The 19,454-nt window shown below is 32.4% G+C and overlaps 2 protein-coding genes across 4 annotated transcripts; both read left to right on the plus strand.

Annotated features, from left to right (window-relative positions):
* Positions 1-223: 223 nt before the first annotated feature.
* On the plus strand, positions 224-13,561 carry LOC116349901 (phosphorylase b kinase gamma catalytic chain, skeletal muscle/heart isoform). 2 transcript variants are annotated; one of them, XM_031781543.1, is made up of 9 exons: positions 224-1,631; positions 8,851-9,023; positions 9,110-9,394; positions 9,472-9,562; positions 9,636-9,772; positions 9,844-9,941; positions 10,244-10,327; positions 12,518-12,676; positions 12,750-13,561. In XM_031781543.1, exons 1-9 carry the CDS (start codon positions 1,531-1,533, stop codon positions 12,882-12,884), a joined length of 1,263 nt encoding a protein of 420 aa, XP_031637403.1. In that variant the 5' UTR covers positions 224-1,530; the 3' UTR covers positions 12,885-13,561. The 2 variants fall into 2 exon arrangements, with proteins under 2 accessions (XP_031637403.1, XP_031637404.1); XM_031781544.1 differs by lacking the exon at positions 10,244-10,327 and having other exon boundaries at positions 225-1,631.
* A 2,873-nt stretch (positions 13,562-16,434) lies between these two features.
* LOC116349854 lies at positions 16,435-19,452 on the plus strand. Of its 2 annotated transcripts, XR_004201958.1 has the most exons (5): positions 16,435-16,646; positions 16,789-17,871; positions 17,943-18,744; positions 18,861-19,099; positions 19,303-19,452. XR_004201958.1 is itself a non-coding variant. In XM_031781459.1 (4 exons), exons 2-4 carry the CDS (start codon positions 17,509-17,511, stop codon positions 18,941-18,943), a joined length of 1,248 nt encoding a protein of 415 aa, XP_031637319.1. In that variant the 5' UTR covers positions 16,435-16,646; positions 16,789-17,508; the 3' UTR covers positions 18,944-19,240. The 2 variants fall into 2 exon arrangements, 1 of the variants encoding a protein (XP_031637319.1); XM_031781459.1 differs by lacking the exon at positions 19,303-19,452 and having other exon boundaries at positions 18,861-19,240.
* The last annotated feature ends 2 nt before the right edge of the window (positions 19,453-19,454 follow it).

Consider the following 19,454-nt stretch of genomic DNA (forward strand, 5'->3'; position numbering starts at 1 on the left):
ATGTCTCTGTTCGCTTTCAAACTCTCAGATCTTTCTCTTTCTTTCATTACTCAAATGACATTTGAAATATGCAGTACATCTGATTAGAATGAAACAGCTGTGGCACTGAATTGGATGTGTTAAAAAGGGACAACGTATTATACATACAGCATACACATATGTATGAAAATACCTATTCAATCAAATTCGATGTGCATATCAGTGAGAGATGTGTAAGATTGTTGTGGTTAAATAAGTATATTCATCATTCTTTAGTTGACGATGTCAACTATAAAGTCAACGGATTCAGTGCTAGCATGTGATTCAGAGTGTAAGGTCGTTCATTGAAATATTTATAACTCGGTAACACATAAGCAAGAGAAACTCAACAGACAAATGCTTTAGATATTTTTTTTCGTTTCGTTTTGTTTGAGTTCTGATTTTATTCCATCGTTGTAAATACACATCGAAGAAAGTGCAATTTCAAATCAACATTAATAAAAACAGCCAAAATCTAAATATTTTCGGGGATTTTTTTTTTCAATTCTGCTATTTCTTCGTTGACTATCTGTCAAATAGCTGTATGAAAAGAGAGAGAGAGAGGAAGAGCGAAGGAGAACGAATAAAGAGAGAGGAGCAAAAATCCACATTTTTCGTTCATTCGGTTAAGTCAATGTGAGAATTGTTGTGTAATTTTACGTGAGCGTTGCGCACACTTCGAAGAAAAAGAAGTAAAACGAATTTCAAGATTGCAGTTACTGATTTCAAATAAATAAAAATACCAAGTGATTTTGATGATTTAAATGGAATTAGATTTTATTCACTTTTTTAAATAACATGAATGAAAACTTTTCAACATAATTTACGTCAAGCGATAGAAATTATCATAGATCTAATAAAATCGCATATAGTTTTTTTACTGTGCTTGCTAAATATTTAAAATTAGTTAACCTTTTGTGACATTGAAGCATCTTTTACGGCTTTCAAATATATGTGATCAGAAAAAATGCGATTTCTGTGATGAAAAAACAATAGGACAAATTTTATGGACAGAAAAAAATATACAAATACATTGTGCATCAGCTGAATACTGGTACAGAATCATTGATACGTGATAACCCAAATATACCAACAGTTCATTCATTTTTAACACGAGCCTAGCAAATAGGGAGCAGATTTGAGATCACAGAATCCTATGTGATAACATTCCGGTCAAACTATTACTACAAAAAAAAAAATCAACAACAACAATCAAAAATATATATAAAGAATATTAAACCAATTAAATTAAATTGAACGAGAAAGCGAACGAGAGAGACGCATAAAAATTATCGTTATCTAAATATCATAAAGTCAAGTGTGTTTTGCAGTCACATAGTTTTGGTTCGAGCACGATCGTGATATAAAGCTACAAACCACATAAAAATAGAAACGTTCGTTAGCACATATTCGAAATCAAAAACATTGTCAAATATTTGTAAATAGAAGTGCAGCTGCAAATCTTCGTCACAATTTCGTTCGCGCAGTACAAACGTGGTCTTTAAAACTAGAATGACAATGACGAAAAAAGAAGAAGATGATGACTTGTTGCCCGATAAGGATGCAGCCAAAGGCTTCTATGCCAAATATGAACCCAAAGAAATTCTCGGCAGGTAAGATACTTTTTGTACATTCATTCACACTTTATTCATTTAGATCGAACAAAATTGATAGGCAAAATGATTGTTGGCACTTATTGAATAGCGAAAATCAACAGGAACCAGCTAAAACCATTAATTAATTTCATAACTCTTGCAAAAGTTGCCATTAGATTGTTAAGCAAAAAATGAGGCTGATCACTAGAGGCACGTTCTCTTCCAATCGTTTTGTTCGTGTTTCTAATTTGAATTGCAATTTATTGCTTACAAGAATCAGCACTTTTTTCTCGTAGCAACCGTATGTTACATTTTCACAATAATTGTGAAACATAATATATTAAGTTCCTTATAAAAATGGCCGTAGAAAAAAAAAACCATGGAAAAATATATGATGGAGCCATATCATCCATATGATGGAGCGAAGCCAAATTGCAATACTGAAAAGATGCACAAAAATTGAAAAACAAACAAATTTACGTCAACATTTTCAGTTACACGTCAAGGAAAAATAAATCAGAAATAAATAGTTCTCCGAGAATCAGACATTGATAATACGGGATTTAAAAACAAAAGTAAAAAAAAAACTCAATTCATACGCATTTAATCAATGACGGTATTTCATACATAAAAAACAATCGATTGATTTCTCTGAATTGAACATGTTTTATAAACTCAAACAATTATCATTGGAAACAGATCTTCTGAAAAAAAAATATTCCAATTGTCATTTTGTAAAAACACATCTTTTTATATAGGGCACACACATTCAAAAAGCCGATCGCAAATTTTGTTGGTTTTTATGTGTAACAACTTAGACTGTGCATGTACAAAGTCTATATCTTCTTTCACAAATAACAAATATTTATAATTTTTGTTTCTTTTCGTTTGATATTCGTCAGATCGTTGCGACGTCAAAATTTATGGAACAAAATATATGCATGTCTTGAAAATACGTTTATATTTTTATATGACTTGCCTTTTCCAATAAGTGTATGACGTGACGGAATCAACCAATGAAAAAGCGTTAAAAATGGGGGCTTGTACATAGTGTTGGTCTGTAGTTTCATTTAATTGAAAACAATTAATTTGTGTTGTTTTATTTTATTTCTTCGTCCCGTTTCTTTTTTTTCGTTTTTTTGATGTGATAAACTTCTAATGTTTGATCTGAGAGATAGAATCTGAAAATATCAACAACGACATTTATGCTATGTTGCTAAGTGTGCTTTATTTCAATACACTGCATCGACTTTATTTTTAAGTTTGCAACTGTTTTTTTTTTGTAAGCTAGTAAGAAGATAGAATGTAATTTAAATTTTTTCTACTAATCTATTTGAAATAAAATTGAAATTGTGCACCGTAAACGGTTGTGTTGATTAACCTATACCGAATTCCAGATATTATAATACAAACTTTGATATAAGTTACTATTAAATAACTTGTTTTATGGTCACACGTTTTTAAATCCCAAAAGTATTGAAAACACTTTCGACGAATGACTGTTTGATTTATAATAATTATTCACAAGAACTTTGTATTCACGAATTTTGAATGAAATTATTTGCTACTTCGATAAAATAAACAACAAATAAAACCGTTGCAATCGAACAATGACCGACAAGACCATAATCCGATACTACAGAAATCATTGCCACACTTCAACACAATAACTGTATGATACGCTTGACAAATGTCAGCATTCGAACTTTCTCGAAGCATCGCGGTACTGCCATAGACCATTGAGATAATGTGGGACCTAAAGAAAGCTTTTTAAAACAAATGGTCATATGATCACGACGTGAACAGATGAAAAGAAAATGCCAACAAGAACATAATGGGAACGATTTAATTGCTTCAGAATAACAAATAAAATATGTAGATTGAAGGAAAAATACAAACCGTTTGATAGGACAGAGAAAGTCAAACACCATAAGCGGCATCTTATGTATTATATTTTGATAAAGATATTTAAATTGAAGAAAAAAAAACGCGTTCAGAATTTAGGCGCCTTATCAAGTTTTGTTATTAAATATGATTTCTCTTTAAATTTTCTTTTTTGCACGTGATGCAAAATTTTATTGGAAACTCACGTCTTACAAATCAAAATAAAAAACTTGAACGTGAAGAGGAAAATAAACGATTCTAAAAATAGACACAAGTTTGTTCAAATCGTTGACATTATACAAACTCACCTATTCTTGATAAGCCGGTTTCCATTTATATAATAGGAAATAGGTTATTATTTTTGGACTTGATTCGGATGTTATAGTTGAATTTTATCAAATTCATGAACAGACTGAAAGCAAATGCAAGCATATACGATATATATGATGCCGATTCTATTAATTGCAATATGAACATCGCCACCATCGTCTGTGCTATCCAATCGAAAGTAATTTTCTATGATTGAATTCATAATATTAGCGAATTAAAGCAAATGAAAGACGTGACTGGGTACATTCGATAAAATCCAAATAGAAAAAAGTTAAGCGGACAAAAGTGGGCAAATGTATGCTCTTTCGCATACATCTCAATGGCAAATACAAACAAGCGCATTGAGAGAAAGAGAGAATAAAAAACAATCCAGTGGAAAATTACCAGCACTCATTCACACAGAGTTAGAGTTTTTTTTCTGTTTTTTATACATATATATATACTTTTTTGTTCAGTTTTTTTTATCGTGTTTGTGTAAGTGCTTGCAAACGCAGTTTATTTATCATTCCTCTTTTATTTAATTTTCTTCTGTCGTTCGTCTGTGATATTTTATATGGTATTCGTACTTATATACATACTAAATACTGTGGTGAACGTTTTATCTCTCGCGTGCTTTTTATGGGCCAAAATAAAAAGATGTAACCGCTCACATGTGACTACTCACGTCGTGTCACTTGACTCAGCTTCAATCGCATGCTTCTCCGAAAATGCATCATCATTAATAGTGGCCCACAATAAGGAATACATATTAATCGCTTGCAGTTCATCAGACGCGGCTATAAGCGCAACAAAATTTGGGTTTATTCCATGACCTTAACTCGTGTGACTCAGTCATTGAATTGTAGTGTTGATTTATCTATATCTAAGGTGTTAGTATGACGTTGTTTTTTTTGCTATTGATCTTATATTTTTTCATGCTAACTCGCTTGTATTCATTCAACAGCCATTTCTCAAATGTTCATCGATTCCATTCGAATGTATCGGATTTTTTCCATTCATATAAATATGTATTTTTCATAATTTTATTTTATCGTCTGTCCTCTTTTACAATTCCGCTTTAGTTTCGACAATCAGTTTTCTCGATTCTTGCTTTTTTCCATTTTTAAATCACGCGTACGCATTTAACATGATTTAGTCGTCGGCGCTGCACTACACATTGCGTTGAAGATATATAATATATATTATATGCAATGGAAAATTTCTACATTTAAAACGATAAGATCATTCACTGTGCGCCCATCATTTATGGAAACTTTTTCAATTTTGCGTAATGAATGGAAGAGTTCTAGAATTGAAATGAAAAAAGTAAAAGCAATCGAAATATTTACAAAGTCGCACTCACACACAGCCGACCAAATAAATATTGATATTTAATTTGGCAATAAACCCAAATTCCTTTGTGGTGCAACAAATTGTTTTGCATGGCATTTTTGGTTGAAATGTGAGCTAAAAACCGTTTATTTATATTATAAGTAGTCGGAGGCACACTTTGAATTATAGCGAATTGAATGTCATGCAACAATCAATTTTACGCTCTGTTTATTTATTTCGACAATTTATTGTGACGCCAAACTGATTAGTGAGTTGAATATAATTGTTGCTATTTTTTCATCTCATTTACCATTTCACGCGATTAATATACGATGCGTTGAATTTTGGTTCCTTAATGTGGTTACTTTGCATTGACGTCAACGCTCATGTCAATCGTTCGACAAACACCGTATCGTTTTATCTTTTTTCTATCAACATTTTTTAGCAACATGCCCACAGTTAAATGTTGAAATATTTCCTATTTCAAGAAAGAAATTCATTCCAGTGATAAAAATCTAATGTAGCAATACTTGAAGCTATTTTGGTAATTCGGTTTCACAATGTTGTATTATTTCATTCAGACAATATGTGCGATTTATATAAAAATAATTCCATTCATTCATTGTGATGTATCTTTTGTTGTTAAAATTTTCTTAATTCGCTCCAATTGATCTTGGTCGAAATGATGCTAAAAATAGCAGACACTCTATTTGTATGGACAAATTTACGCCATTGATAATAATAATTCAAATAATAATGTTGTTTGCAAAATTCAATGTACTTTTCATACAATCGGACTCCGTTAATTTGAATCGTTTGACTTTTTTCATGCTGTTTGAGTTATTCCAATTTTTCAGACAAGCATTTTTTTAACCGGATAAATGCGATAAAATATTTTTTTTCTTCAAGGTCATTGAGTTTCTTAAAAATGAACATTTAATTAAAAAAAAAGATGTTTGTTGTGAGATAAAAACCAATTTATGTGTCAATTCACCGCCGTTTCAAGTTTCTTTAACCAGACTTTTCTGTCTGTTTCATCTCATAGAAAAGGGTAAAGTCAATAAATTGATTCTAGTAGTCATCTGTTGCTATACAAAATGCAAGCGTTCAAATTCATTCTTGATCATATGTCAAAGAGTTATCACAGTTGGACGTCAAAAATAAACTATACACAGCGAAGTGATCATGAATACAATTAGAACGTTTCCCATTATCGCATTCCGACTATATATCCAATTTAAATTGTGACAATGACAGCTTTCGAAAAATAAAATCAAAACTCACAATAACTCACTGGATCAAGTCTGGAATCATTCATATCACACGAATGGTTAGTGAGAAAAAGAATGAAAACGGAGAAATATTTTTAGATTATAAAAAAGTCAAATCACGGTCTTAATATTGTCATGACTTTGATTAGAGTTAATTTATAAAGATTTGCAATGGTGTAATCACGACGATTGCTCTATTCATCTCGTTGATGATTATTCTCCTTTTGTCTCGTTTTACCTTCTATTTTTCGTACAAACTTTTATTCGCTGGCTGCACGGACTTGATCTCATTTTTTCATCTTTGCACCAATGCGATCATTGAAGTTGACTTCAATATCGGCCTGAACCCGTACGCGTGCGTTTTTGTTGAATTCTATGACATTTGTGATGATCTGTGCATTTGCTCAATCTTATCATGACACAAATACGTCAAGTGAATGCATAAAAATAGACCAAAAACATCCGACTGCAGTTAAGCCATTACGATTAATTGAACGATTCTAAAAATAAACGCAATGCACGCATTTCCCATCCAGTTCAAACTGCGCCACATATTTAAGAAACTTTCCGTTTTAAATTAGTGAATGAGGCGATTCGCCAAAATTTATCACGTACTAAAATACAACCAGTCATTCTCACTCAATACATACTGTGTAAATATCGCATGTGTAGTGCAGGATATATTTTTAACAAACGCCGGACTGGATTTGGAGCATGGACTTTTCAACGACTCTATTATATTATTATCTTGTTATTATGAATCACACCACTGTATTGACATTGATTGTAAGCATGCGCTGACTATGAAATTTCTACAATCAACAATGATTAAACTAAATTACCATTGTAATAAACACGTCAATTTTATATTCCAAATCTGTTTTCTGCAGAGTGTTGCTTCTTAAAAAAACTGCTTCACTACTATTTTAAGCAAGCAATATTTCATATATTTCCATGGAATATCCTATCACAAAGTACACATAAATTTCGCAATAAAATTGATTTGTTCAATTGGACGTCGTTGTACGTTGTCATAGATAAAGTGCCCGTTTAAAACCGGCGTAAACTTGATCTTAACTGTTCGAGCATTAATTCAGCATATTCTATTGCAATTGCAGAAATACTGACTCTTTCCACTATGTTCTACAAACATGTTGTACAAACTCATTTGCACCGAGTAAGATCAATATGGTTGAATCTGTGTCATTGTTGCAAAGACAAATGTTTTGCCAATTAATTTCTTCGTATTTTCTTTTCACAATTGCATTTGTTTGTTTTAAAGCACATCAATTTGGTTAATTCCTAATTAAAGCAACAATTCATCATCTTCAGTGATTACCTTTCAATCATTCATGAAGTCTTCCGATTCACCTTGACATTAGCCTTTATTTACATGTGAGACACTGCCGTACATATAAACACTTGTTATATCAGAAGTACTAATTGCGACGCGACGATTTAACAATGTTAACAACCAAAATATGTATATGTACATATATGACTATAAATAGCTATAAATTGCTTCAACAACATCCGAATGAAGCTCGTGTGGAATATTTTTATTCCCTTTCCAATGTTTGTAAATAACTTCAGCTTGATAATAATGATGGAATCATTTATTTTCTTTGAATTTCGTGTAAAAGCGTGCTAGCAGTGTGACTAGAGGACGCGTGATTACGATAAGATAAAAATATGACAAATTATAATAGAAATATGCAAGCTCATATGTCACATCAAACCGATCGTACACAACTAAAGTTTATATGTGTGAATCTGATAATATAGAATAAAGATAAGCCGCATGTCCAAAAACCTGCAAAAGTAGTAGTTCATTGAATCATTTCGATTGATGTTAGTCACAGAAGATGCCCAAAAATAAACTTGAAATGATGAAAAAGAAATAAACACTTCATTTTTGTCCCCGAAAAAGTAAGGTTTCCTCGTGCCTGCGTAATTTGTTTCGAATGATTTAATTGTTTTTTTTTTGTTTTGCTTTCGTTGCACACTGTATGGCTTCAAAATGAACAGATGTATCTATGGCATGTGCCAGCTTTGTTTTTTCCGTGTCCTACGGTCGTTTTACGCGGTAAAATTTCGACAAAACAGGAACTGGCATTCAAATACGCATATGCCAAATTGCTAGCAATTTTAACAAAGTCCAATACGCAATATATAAATATATATTGCCTCACGTGCTAGTGAGTCTTATTAAACTGATAAGCGCGTGGCCCATGGAATTTCATCTTTTCCTTTTAATCTTATTCTTTGATTTAAACGCAAAAAACTGACATTTTCTTTATGATTCATGAAGTCAATTGAAAAATCATGAACATGTAATCAATTAGAAATGTTTTATCACTGTCTAGAGATAATTGGAGTTAGGTTAAAAAGATTACCCTTATATTTCAAAATTCCTATCTCTTCTTACATTTTTCCCACAGAGGTATCAGCTCAACGGTTCGAAGATGCATTGAAAAAGAGACAGGACGGGAGTTTGCAGCAAAAATCATTGATTTAGGTGCTGACAGCGGTGATGTTTCACCATCACAAATGCTTGATTCGACACGGCAAGAAATCGCTATTTTGCGACAAGTCATGGGTCATCCTTATATAAGTACGTGTCATCAATTAACTGTTAATTTCATTAAAATAAATTTATTACATTAAAAGAGTAGCAACTAATTCATTATTATATTTCAGTTGAATTACAAGATGTGTTCGAATCTGATGCCTTCATTTTTCTCGTTTTTGAGCTGTGTCGAAATGGTGAACTATTCGATTATTTAACGTCGGTCGTAACCCTTTCTGAAAAGAAAACGAGATACATCATGAGACAAATCTTTGAAGGAGTCGATTATATTCATAGTTCGAACATTGTTCATAGGGATTTAAAGCCGGAAAATATTTTGTTAGATGATAATTTTAATGTTAAAATTACGGATTTCGGTTTTGCCAAAATCTTACCAGATAATGAGAAATTGTTCGGTATGTTTGTCTTATATTAAATGTAAAATTTAATCAGAAAGTCAAAGAAAATTTACGATAAACATTATCGTCCTCAGATCTCTGCGGTACACCAGGATATTTGGCCCCCGAGACACTAAAATGTAGTATGTGGGAAAAATCTCCCGGATATTCAAAAGAAGTTGATATGTAAGCTCCGTTCACTTATTTCAATCACCAACAACCAGATCATAAATTAATTCCTGAACTATTTCTCATTTAGATGGGCATGTGGAGTCATAATGTTCACCTTGCTTGTAGGTTGTCCGCCATTTTGGCATCGCAAGCAAATGGTCATGTTGCGAAATATTATGGAGGGAAAATATAGTTTTACATCTCCTGAATGGGCCGATATTAGTGGTAAGTGTGGAATAAATTTGAAGCCTTTAATTAGATTATTAAAAGTTTAACTTTTTTTTTTTAATTTGCAGAGGACCCTAAAGATCTCATTAGAAAATGTTTAGTTGTTGAGCCTGAAAAACGAATTACAGTCAAAGAAGCTTTGGCACATCCATTCTTCACAACTACGGTAAATTTCCATTCTTTTTCAATATATCTTTAGATTCTTTTCACTTTTTATTCTATGTTTCGAAGAAACAAAGATAGGAATTCCCTTCTTGATTATGTTCTGTTTCAAACATATTTTATTAGAATTTTTATATTTTTGATTTTTTCTTAATTTTTTTCCTATTACTTTTTCTTTCTATTATCCATCAAACATTCAACTTTCTTGCGCACATCACACTCAAAACACAAATTTAAATCGTATTAAATACCCGAAAAAATTGCAAATCATAAAAATATGAACACAATCAAAACAAAAACGAGCAGCTATTTGAACAAGATATTGGCCCACTCAAGAGGAGTTTGTCAGCTAAATCAAGAAGATTCAGTCGCATATCCGAAATAGCACTGGTAACCAACTGTTTCTGGGCAAAAACATGTTACAAAAAAAGAGTGAACTTTTCATATAATTGTCATTGTGTTTGTGACGTTTTGATATATTTGTCTTAATTCTGCTTTTATTTCGTCTATCATGCAATTATTTATTTATTTTTTGCGTTGATTTTTATTTTACTTTTTGTCCCGTGTATCTATTCTTTTTTGTTCGAAATTTTTTTTGTCATTTGTTTCAAATTGGTGTCATTTTGTATTTACTAAATTTTTGAGTTGGTTTTTAATTTTGTTTTGTGTCACAACCCAATTTTTTTTCTATCCGTTATTTTTATTTGTACACTCTGTGAATTTACATGTTTCTAATTCCGGAAATCGGTAATCTTGCATTAGGAAAAAATATATTTTCATTTTCATTTACAATCTTTATAATCAGTGGTCTTTTCAGAGCAAATTCAAGTAAAAAGTCTACATTTCTAATTAAAAAAAAAAACGGTAAAAAATGGACACATACAGAAACAAGGACAAGTTTGAAAACTAACTAAAACAAGCTGCTTAACCCTCCTAGGTATAGTAACGGTCTATTAGACCGAAAACTTAGAAAAAATATCATAATATCGGAACGCGTCGACCGATTGCCATCAAATTTTTGCCTTTATGCGAGAATAATGAATAAAAATTGAAAATAAAATTTAAAATCCTGCCACTGATCTGTAAAAAAAAATATCGCATAACGACGATAATCCTAACTTGATCGTATAGTTACGGTCTATTAGACCGTCCATACAAAATACAGGGGAAAACATACAAAAACAAAACAAAGTCACACTTTTTTTTAATTTTTGTATTTTTCTTTTTTGAAAACACTGAAAAATCACATCATCAAAATAATTTTCATAGGAGCGTTTTTTTCGTTGAAAAAAATACTTTCTCATGTAAACAAGTATTGAAGTACTGAATGGAAATTGGAAAAACTTCCGATCGATTCTTCTCGTCTTTCCGATGGGAAAATAAAAAAAAAATTCCAGCCATGTTATCCCCGGTGTGCTCGACTTCTAGAACACTTTGGACCAGGTTTGGGTCCACCTAGTCCACAGGATTCGATTCTGGCAACAACATCTATTACTGTAAGAATCACCGATCGATTTTTCTTATTCTCTTCAAAATATCACTTAAAATTAAGTGAAGAGGATGCAGGATGCACTTCCAGATCAATTCATCTCACATAATATTATTGAATTTTTCAGCTCTCACTGCGACAATGAGATTTCTTAATCTGGAAGTGCATCCTGTTGAATAGTTAGATCCGACCTGGTCCAATGTGTTCGGGAAGTTCAAAATTCTCATCCCTACATCATCTCTTCTTCATTTCAAGTGTTATTCTACAGTAAATAGCTTTTATAAGCGAGAATAAGAAAAATCGATCGGTGATTTCTACAGTAATAGATGTTGTAGCTAGAAGGGGTTCCTGTGGATTAGGTAGGCCCAAACCTGGTCCAAAGTGTTCTAGAAGTCAAGCACACCGGGAATAACATGGCTAGCAATTTTTTTTCTCCATCGGAAACGCGAGAAAAATCGATCGGAAGTTTTTCCAATTTCCATTCAGTATTTCAATACTTGTTTACATGAGAAAGTATTTTTTTTAACGAAATATTTTTTTTTCAACGAAAAAAAACGCTTTCATGTAAATGATTACGATGATTCAAATTGATAATTTTCTTAAAATCTTTCTTATTTTTAACTTTTAACCTTCTTTCAGTGTTTTCAAAAAAGAAAAATACAAAAGTTTGAAAAAAAGTGTGACTTTGTTTTTTTTTATGGTTTTCCTGTATTTTGTATGGACGGTCTAATAGACCGTAACTATCCTATATTGTTTTTATTTCGAACTATACCTAGGAGGGTTAAAAGTACATCGAATTAAAATGTCAAAATTTCAAATGCCAAATATATGACAAAAATGCACTAACAAATTTTATTTTCTCAAAAACGCGCAATTTTCGATCTTGATATACAGCTTGCATTTCCTTCAATCATATCTATAATGAAACAATTGTCTATTCGCTTATCGATAATATCTACCTATTCTTTTTATTTTATTTGCTTTGTAAACCTATATTTTTTATATTAAACCGTTTGTGTTTGTTTTATTTCCAGCGAAAGCCAAAACAAAATAAACTTAAAATGAATATTTTCCCTCGTTTGAAATTACAGTTACGGCGTCAAAGTCAGTTTAATGCTCGCAAAAAGTTCCAGTATGCGATATTATGTGTACGTGCAATGGTACGAATCAAGAGACTGCGGTACACCATTGAACCACTGAGAATGGAAGATTCTCTCAAGGATCCATACCGTGTCAAAGTTCTTCGAAAGGTAATTATTATGTCAGCATTTTCCTGTGTTCGAATTTAATTTGTTTTTTTTTTTTTGAAATTTCATTCGACAGGTAATCGATGGCTGTGCATTCCGAGTGTATGGTCATTGGGTGAAGAAAGGTGAAGGTCAAAACCGTGCAGCCTTATTCGAAAATACACCTCGTACGGAACTTCACACATTGTACCTAGCCAATCTTAGCCGATAGAATACAGCCGTTTAACTGTACAATAGATTTTTTAACGACTGATCCTAGCGTGTATTGACTTTAATCATACTAAATTATTAACTAGAATATTGTCTGTGTTATGAATATGAGTTTTTTTGAAAAAAGAAACGAAACAATTCGTTTTGCAAATTTCCTGCAAAATTAGATAAGAATCAACTAGCCATGCTAGAACAAGTCATGTAACATTAGCGTAGATTAAAATCCATCTAAAATTGTTTCCGATTTTATTAGCACTGACATGAACAAAATCTTAATGTAACTTTGAAAACATTTTCGAAATGGAAATCGTTGAATTTATCGATCTAAATTCAAATGAGAAGAAAATATTCATTTATTTGACTGGCGCGATGTCGGAAATTGTTTAAAGACCAAAAAATTCAGTGAAAAGAAATACGAATCTAAGTTTAGTAAATTAACATAAGTTTTCAAATGACCCAATCAACAACATCAATTTGTAACTTTTGACAAAACTTTTTCGAACAAAACACTCACACACACTCGCATATATAATTTATTTCAAAGACTTGATAATTATTTATATTCCGATCTGCACGGGATATAAATGCTGAAGTCGATTTTTGTTGAACATTTAACTTTGTTATTTATATAGATAAATGAACCAATAAATGGAATTTATTTATGTTTTTTGAAACGAACTTCAATTTGTTTGAATATGCAATGCTGCAGTTGGATAAGAATTAATCTTATTTTAAATAAACAATTTAATATTATGACACATTTACAGGGCAATATTCAACTATAAGCTTCCAAATTCCAACATCTCTCACTTGCACGTGATATTTACTTTACTTTCAAATTGGTCAATAGTCGTGGATTAGTTCATTAATTATTTAATTAATTTTGCAAATGTATATGTACTTCATTAATCAATTTATTATTAAATGATAGAATTTTTTGTTAAACAACTTTAATTTTAAAATTTGATAACATATGTGTCGTCTACAACAAAGGGTGCAGTACAAACAGTAGATGAAATAGGAACTGCATATTAGCTACCATCTAGGCTACAGCGAAAAAGACAACATCGAGGTTACATAGAAAAATGCCTTTCGTTGGTAAAGAGCAGCACATGTGCAGCATATATAACTAGATAAATGTTTGAATAAGTTCTAAGTTTATAAATTAATAATCTGAAATCAAACGAAAATCTTGCAGTACAATGCAATCAGTACTTTTTTAATGAATTAATTATTTTTGTTTTATTATTGCGATGGTTTCTCTTTGTTTCGTCAATAATTTCGATAGAATGTCCTTCAGTCATATAAATTCCTATCAATTTAAGTTTAAAATGGCCTTTAGTGTTATTTAAATATACTATTGTTTTAATAATTGGCTTTTTATAGACAGAATAGTTTATATGTCCCACTTTTTAGCAATTCATTCAAAACACGAACGTTGATTTCGATCAAGAGTTCACTTAGCAACGCCTTGTATTATACATATTGTGTGTTGAAATGTAAAAGACCTTGACCGTGGTCATTTACTGTGCATTGCAGGTGATTGTCCTCCATATAAAATGATTTAATTAAAGTAACTACTAAGCCCAATAAATTTGCGTGCTACAACATAATCTGGTTAATTCAACATTTTTCGAAATGTGCTTAATATTTTTGCAGTATCGTAGTATAAACAATTAACAATTTAGCGTAAATGTAACGTTTTTTATCTATTTTAACGTTGAAAAATGTAACGTTTTCACCCATTTCGGTGGTAATTTTCGTGTCAATGGAAAGTTGATTATATGCATAGTTTCCAATAAAATTGTTCATTTATTACGTTAACATTTTACAATTTATTCACTTGTTTCTCCTATTAGTCTTTCAGTCTCATTCAAACTCACTCAAATGTGTTGCCGTTTTTGTTTGAATCTCAAAGCATACAACGGTATTGATACAATGCGCGATTTGCTGACTCTTACTCGTTTAAAGAATGAAAGTATGTGTAACATGAGATTCAAATGTTCGGTTTTGTTTACATAAAATTTATATCAACAATTCTATCGACTGTTTTCGCTGTTTGATTGCATTTTGTATCACTTATATTCATACATATGTCCAGCATCATTAAGAAGGCAAGGATCAGTTGAATATTGAACATCACACATCGACAAAATTACAGTGTATTGACAAAAATGTTTCAATACACAAAATCACAACGAAATATAATGAGTTGCCATTCAGATTTGTTTTCTTTTCAACTGAAGTACACACAAAGTTTGTATTCACATTTTTCAGTTTTCAACAGAATTAATGTAGCAAAGGAATTTTTTGTTCTTCGATTTAACATGTATCACAAACAAACAAATCACTCTATTCAATATTTAACGGGATTGATTTTTTTATAGCGGCCAAAACTATACTGAGAAGTGCCGCCAGTTTAGAAAGAGATGATTTTTGGTATACAACAACAACAATCTCATACGATTGCATTCTCCGTCGCCTAAAATTCAGTTGGACAAATTCAAAAAGTCAAATATCGCTACGAATACAGAGTTTGTGTGTGTGTGAGGGAAAGTGATATAAACAAATTCATTCGGTGTTTCGGTTTGAAACATGCAATATTGAACCGGTCGCGCATATAAACAATTGAAAGTTTTTACACACACAAATGCACAACAGAGAGAGTCACACATTCACAAGGATAATTATGTGGCCATTTTAGTGTCAAACGGAAAGTAGAGTATATCCATGATATTCATACGCACGAGTTTCTTTGTTCTTATTAGCGGTCAGAAAAATTGCGTTGTTGTTGTTTTTTTCAAACAAATTAAATTCAAAATGACAACCGATTTCAGTTTTCAACATGATAAAATAAGACAAATGGATTTTAGTGCTAATATTGTATCAGTGGCTTTTTTATGTCACAGCACAAAGAAACGAAACATGTGAGAGAGACAATATAATATGTGTTTGTGTTTTTGTTTTTCTGTAAACGAAATACTAGTGCGAATGCAACAAACTGTAGAATTTTGACCGTACAACAGTATTCCCGATCACCGCTTGTTTTTGTGATGTGCTTCGTCAGTGTTTTGATACAACGATATCGTGTGTTCACGAAATGTGATGGATATATTTGCGGAAATATTTTGTGTCTGTTTCTGTTTTCAATTCAAACGACAGAACATTTATAAAGTATTACTGTTAATATTCCAAATCATCGAAACACATTTGAAAAAAAAAAACCATTTCTCCAATTCTCTCGTTTGTGATTTGTTATGTTCCTGTTTAAAAATGCATTTTCGGCAGAGTTTTGTGGCAAATCAAAGTGGAGTGATTGAGTTGTTGAATGAAAATATTGTAAATTTGTTTGCATATATTGATGTATCAATAGAATCGTTTAATTCCAGTCATTTTAGTTTTCGAGGCTTGAATTTTTGCAATACAGCAATAATTTGCTATAAATAGCGGTGCATTTCTGCGTTCATTTTAGTTTAAAGTTACCGTTCGCGCTGTGAAGCTATTTGAAATACCATTAAATCTCATCATCACGTCAGAAAAATAACTTTAAATTGATAATAATAATTGAATTTCGTCAGGCAGTTTACAAGCAGAACCAACAAAAACACATTAAAAATTACAATTTGAATTGTGAAATTGATGCGAATTGATTGCAACCGAAAATAGTGATAACTATCCCATAATATTTGGAAAAGCACCAGAAATTGTGATTGATTGATTAAACCATGAGTAGAACAAGATCAAGAGAGGATCAATTTAATATGTAAGCATTGTTTTTCTTAATATTTATTCTGTGTTTTTTTTTTTCATTGGATTTTCGATGCAATTTCGCGATATTGTTTTGTGACCAGTTTTTTTTTAAATAAGTGTGTATGTTTTTCTTTGTTTTCGTTTCATTTATACAGTCCACCCGAAAGGAAAGACGACATTAAGAACCTTGTAGTCATAAAACAAGGCGTCAAGTCAAGCATACGGGAAGAATATCGCGACAGAGTGATTCAGTTTTTGGATCATCGAAGCTACAAAATGACACTGATTTCGTCACTGGCATCATTGTTGGCGTTGTACAAAATTCAAGAAGCCATCGATGATGGGAACCAACAATTTTTTGTACAAAACGGTAAAACATTTTTCATCGAGTGCTTTAACGGTGTTTTAGCCGATAAAGTCGACAGAGAGGAACTAATGCCGCCAGCTTTTCGTAACATTGTCGAGGCACACTTCGGTGTAGAGAATTTTGAATGGCCCGATAAAGAATGCCTGGGAAATGGTTTTAATTATTTCTACCAAGATCACATTCGAAATAATCAGACCAATCTCAACACTCATTGTTCAGAACATGTTGAATCGTTTTTTCAAATGAAACGCTGGTATTATAACATGAATATCAATGGCCATCAATACTATGGATCAAAATTTGACGGCATCGATATACGAAACGCAAAAGTTTACGCCACTAGTAACAAAGATCTGACACATGGTGATGTAGAGAGAACAAATAAGATGAACATTTTATTGTATGAACTGGAAAGAATCGGTTGATAACGAACAATCGACCGCCAAAAGTGAACAATTTCGCACTTGTCCCGTTATGCCGATTCCAACTGAAAAACGTTCGATTGGATATGACAGATATGTATTATTTGGCGAACACTGTACTAGGAGTGGTGCCAAGTTCTCGCAATCCGCTGACCAATCGAATGAACAAATACACACTGGACTATTACTTGTACGGCCATCGAGATGAATTGTGGAATTTGGTTTTCGACATGGATAAAATCAAACAAATCGGCAAGCAGAAGCGGTTTCACTCGCAAATCATCACCAATAGTGTTTGCGTATCAATATTGTACGAGAAGCCAGCGAAGGCTTGGGTGGAAAATTCGGAGCAGGCCACATTTAACAACATGACATATGCTAGTGCCATCGATCCGAACGAGAAAACGTGGGTGGCCGTTGTGCGCCGCCATATCAAGTCAAACATTGAGGTAAGTTAAGTTTGTTATTACAATGTTTTTTTTTTGGAACGTGATTGAAATTTGACGTTATTATTTAACAGGAAAACATTAAAATATCCAATCCACGATTTCATTGGCAAACCGAGCAGAAGAAGAGAGATCGGAAGGCTGATCGGTTGACCTGGTGGTTTGTTGAAGAAGAACAAATGGATTTCAAGTCGTACCCAGTGATACCATCGCCGCGTGGATCCACATGGAAAGCGTACATTCTGCATCGCATCAAAATGCAACGAATGGGAATGCAAGCATATGCGACTCGAAAATATGCACGATTGGATCTCGATCACCACATCAAGGCTACCAAAACAAGTGATAAAGTTGCCATGCGGGTAACGAACAACAAACCGTCTTGGATTTGGATTGGTGCTGGAGAAATGGCACCAAATCGGCCATGGGGCATAAAGAAGCGGAAAAGATGCCCAGGAACGCGTAAATTGGCGACCAGCTTCAAGAAACAAGAGCACACAAAGGTCAGTTTTCAAGATGAATGGGGTACATCAATAACGTGTGCCAATTGTCACGAGCGATTTCCAAGAGAAACCAAAAATCATCGATTCAAAATTTGTCGAAATTGCATACCAAAATCGATTGTTGGACTACCACCAATAATTGTGACGAATTTGAGCAGACAAGAGCTTAAGAAAGAGCGAATTGTAGAGAGAGCAATCAATCCAGATCGTGAGAACATCGAGCGTTTAGTGCCAAAGATAAAAGTTATCTTCAAAACTTGGTCATTAACTCGAGAATACCATGAATTGGATGATGCTGCACCAGAAGACATGATTGAGCACGTAGTCATTTGGCACCGTGACATTGTTGCCGCAAAGAATATTTTATTCAAAGGTATGTGCATAATTGTATATTGTATTAATATTAAATTGAGAATAGAGAGCAGAGCGTTTGGTGTTCAGTGTTCATATTAATTGATTAATGTTTTGTGTTTGTTTCTGATTTTATAGGAATGTGTCGTCTTTTTGGCATACCATTGCCCGATTCGTTGAAGAGACCTGACAATCCACACCATGCGAACAATGTCAACTGATAGCAGCATAAAATCAACAATAATCATAAGAAGAATATTTTAACAATTTTGTTAGTTACTAGGCGTGAATAGTTTAAATCCAAGGATTTCTATTGTACCCTTGACCGCAGTACGGGTCCCTATTTAGGGCTGTGCGGAATATAAAAGAACCCGTAGGTGAGTACTTTATTGAATTGATAGTTTAGTTTTGCATTCAATCTAACTGAATTGTTTTTTTCTTTTTTTTCCTTTCCATTTTGACGGTAAAATTGACTGAAACTACACACACATCCAACCCCAATATTGACCGTCAACATATGCCCGATAATGGATGAATTTGTGCCAACAATTGTTTGAATTTAACCTTTTGGCTTACCAAGTCTTGGGAAGTTGCAAAAATGGTTATTATTAGATAGTTTAGAAAAATGTTGATAAACCAACTTTTTCAAAAATTGAGAAATGGCCCAATGAAACCAATAGGAATAAATTTAGTTGTTGAATCAATTAACAAAAAAAGAAGAAGAAAAATGAT

This window comes from Contarinia nasturtii, unplaced genomic scaffold (assembly GCF_009176525.2).
Source record: "Contarinia nasturtii isolate CC-2019 unplaced genomic scaffold, AAFC_CNas_1.1 Cnas_scaffold_3175, whole genome shotgun sequence".
Classification (NCBI taxonomy): domain Eukaryota; kingdom Metazoa; phylum Arthropoda; class Insecta; order Diptera; family Cecidomyiidae; genus Contarinia; species Contarinia nasturtii.

What these genes read in the sequence shown, in the direction of transcription:
- LOC116349854 (XM_031781459.1), top strand. Translation starts at nt 17,509, where the DNA reads ATGACAGATATGTATTATTTGGCGAACACTGTACTAGGAGTGGTGCCA. An exon ending in ATATCAAGTCAAACATTGAG is followed by an intron (nt 17,872 to 17,942) that starts GTAAGTTAAGTT and finishes ATTATTTAACAG; the next exon opens with GAAAACATTAAAATATCCAA. An exon ending in AAAGAATATTTTATTCAAAG is followed by an intron (nt 18,745 to 18,860) that starts GTATGTGCATAA and finishes CTGATTTTATAG; the next exon opens with GAATGTGTCGTCTTTTTGGC.
- LOC116349901 (XM_031781543.1), top strand. Translation starts at nt 1,531, where the DNA reads ATGACAATGACGAAAAAAGAAGAAGATGATGACTTGTTGCCCGATAAG. An exon ending in CATGGGTCATCCTTATATAA is followed by an intron (nt 9,024 to 9,109) that starts GTACGTGTCATC and finishes ATTATATTTCAG; the next exon opens with TTGAATTACAAGATGTGTTC. An exon ending in AGATAATGAGAAATTGTTCG is followed by an intron (nt 9,395 to 9,471) that starts GTATGTTTGTCT and finishes TATCGTCCTCAG; the next exon opens with ATCTCTGCGGTACACCAGGA.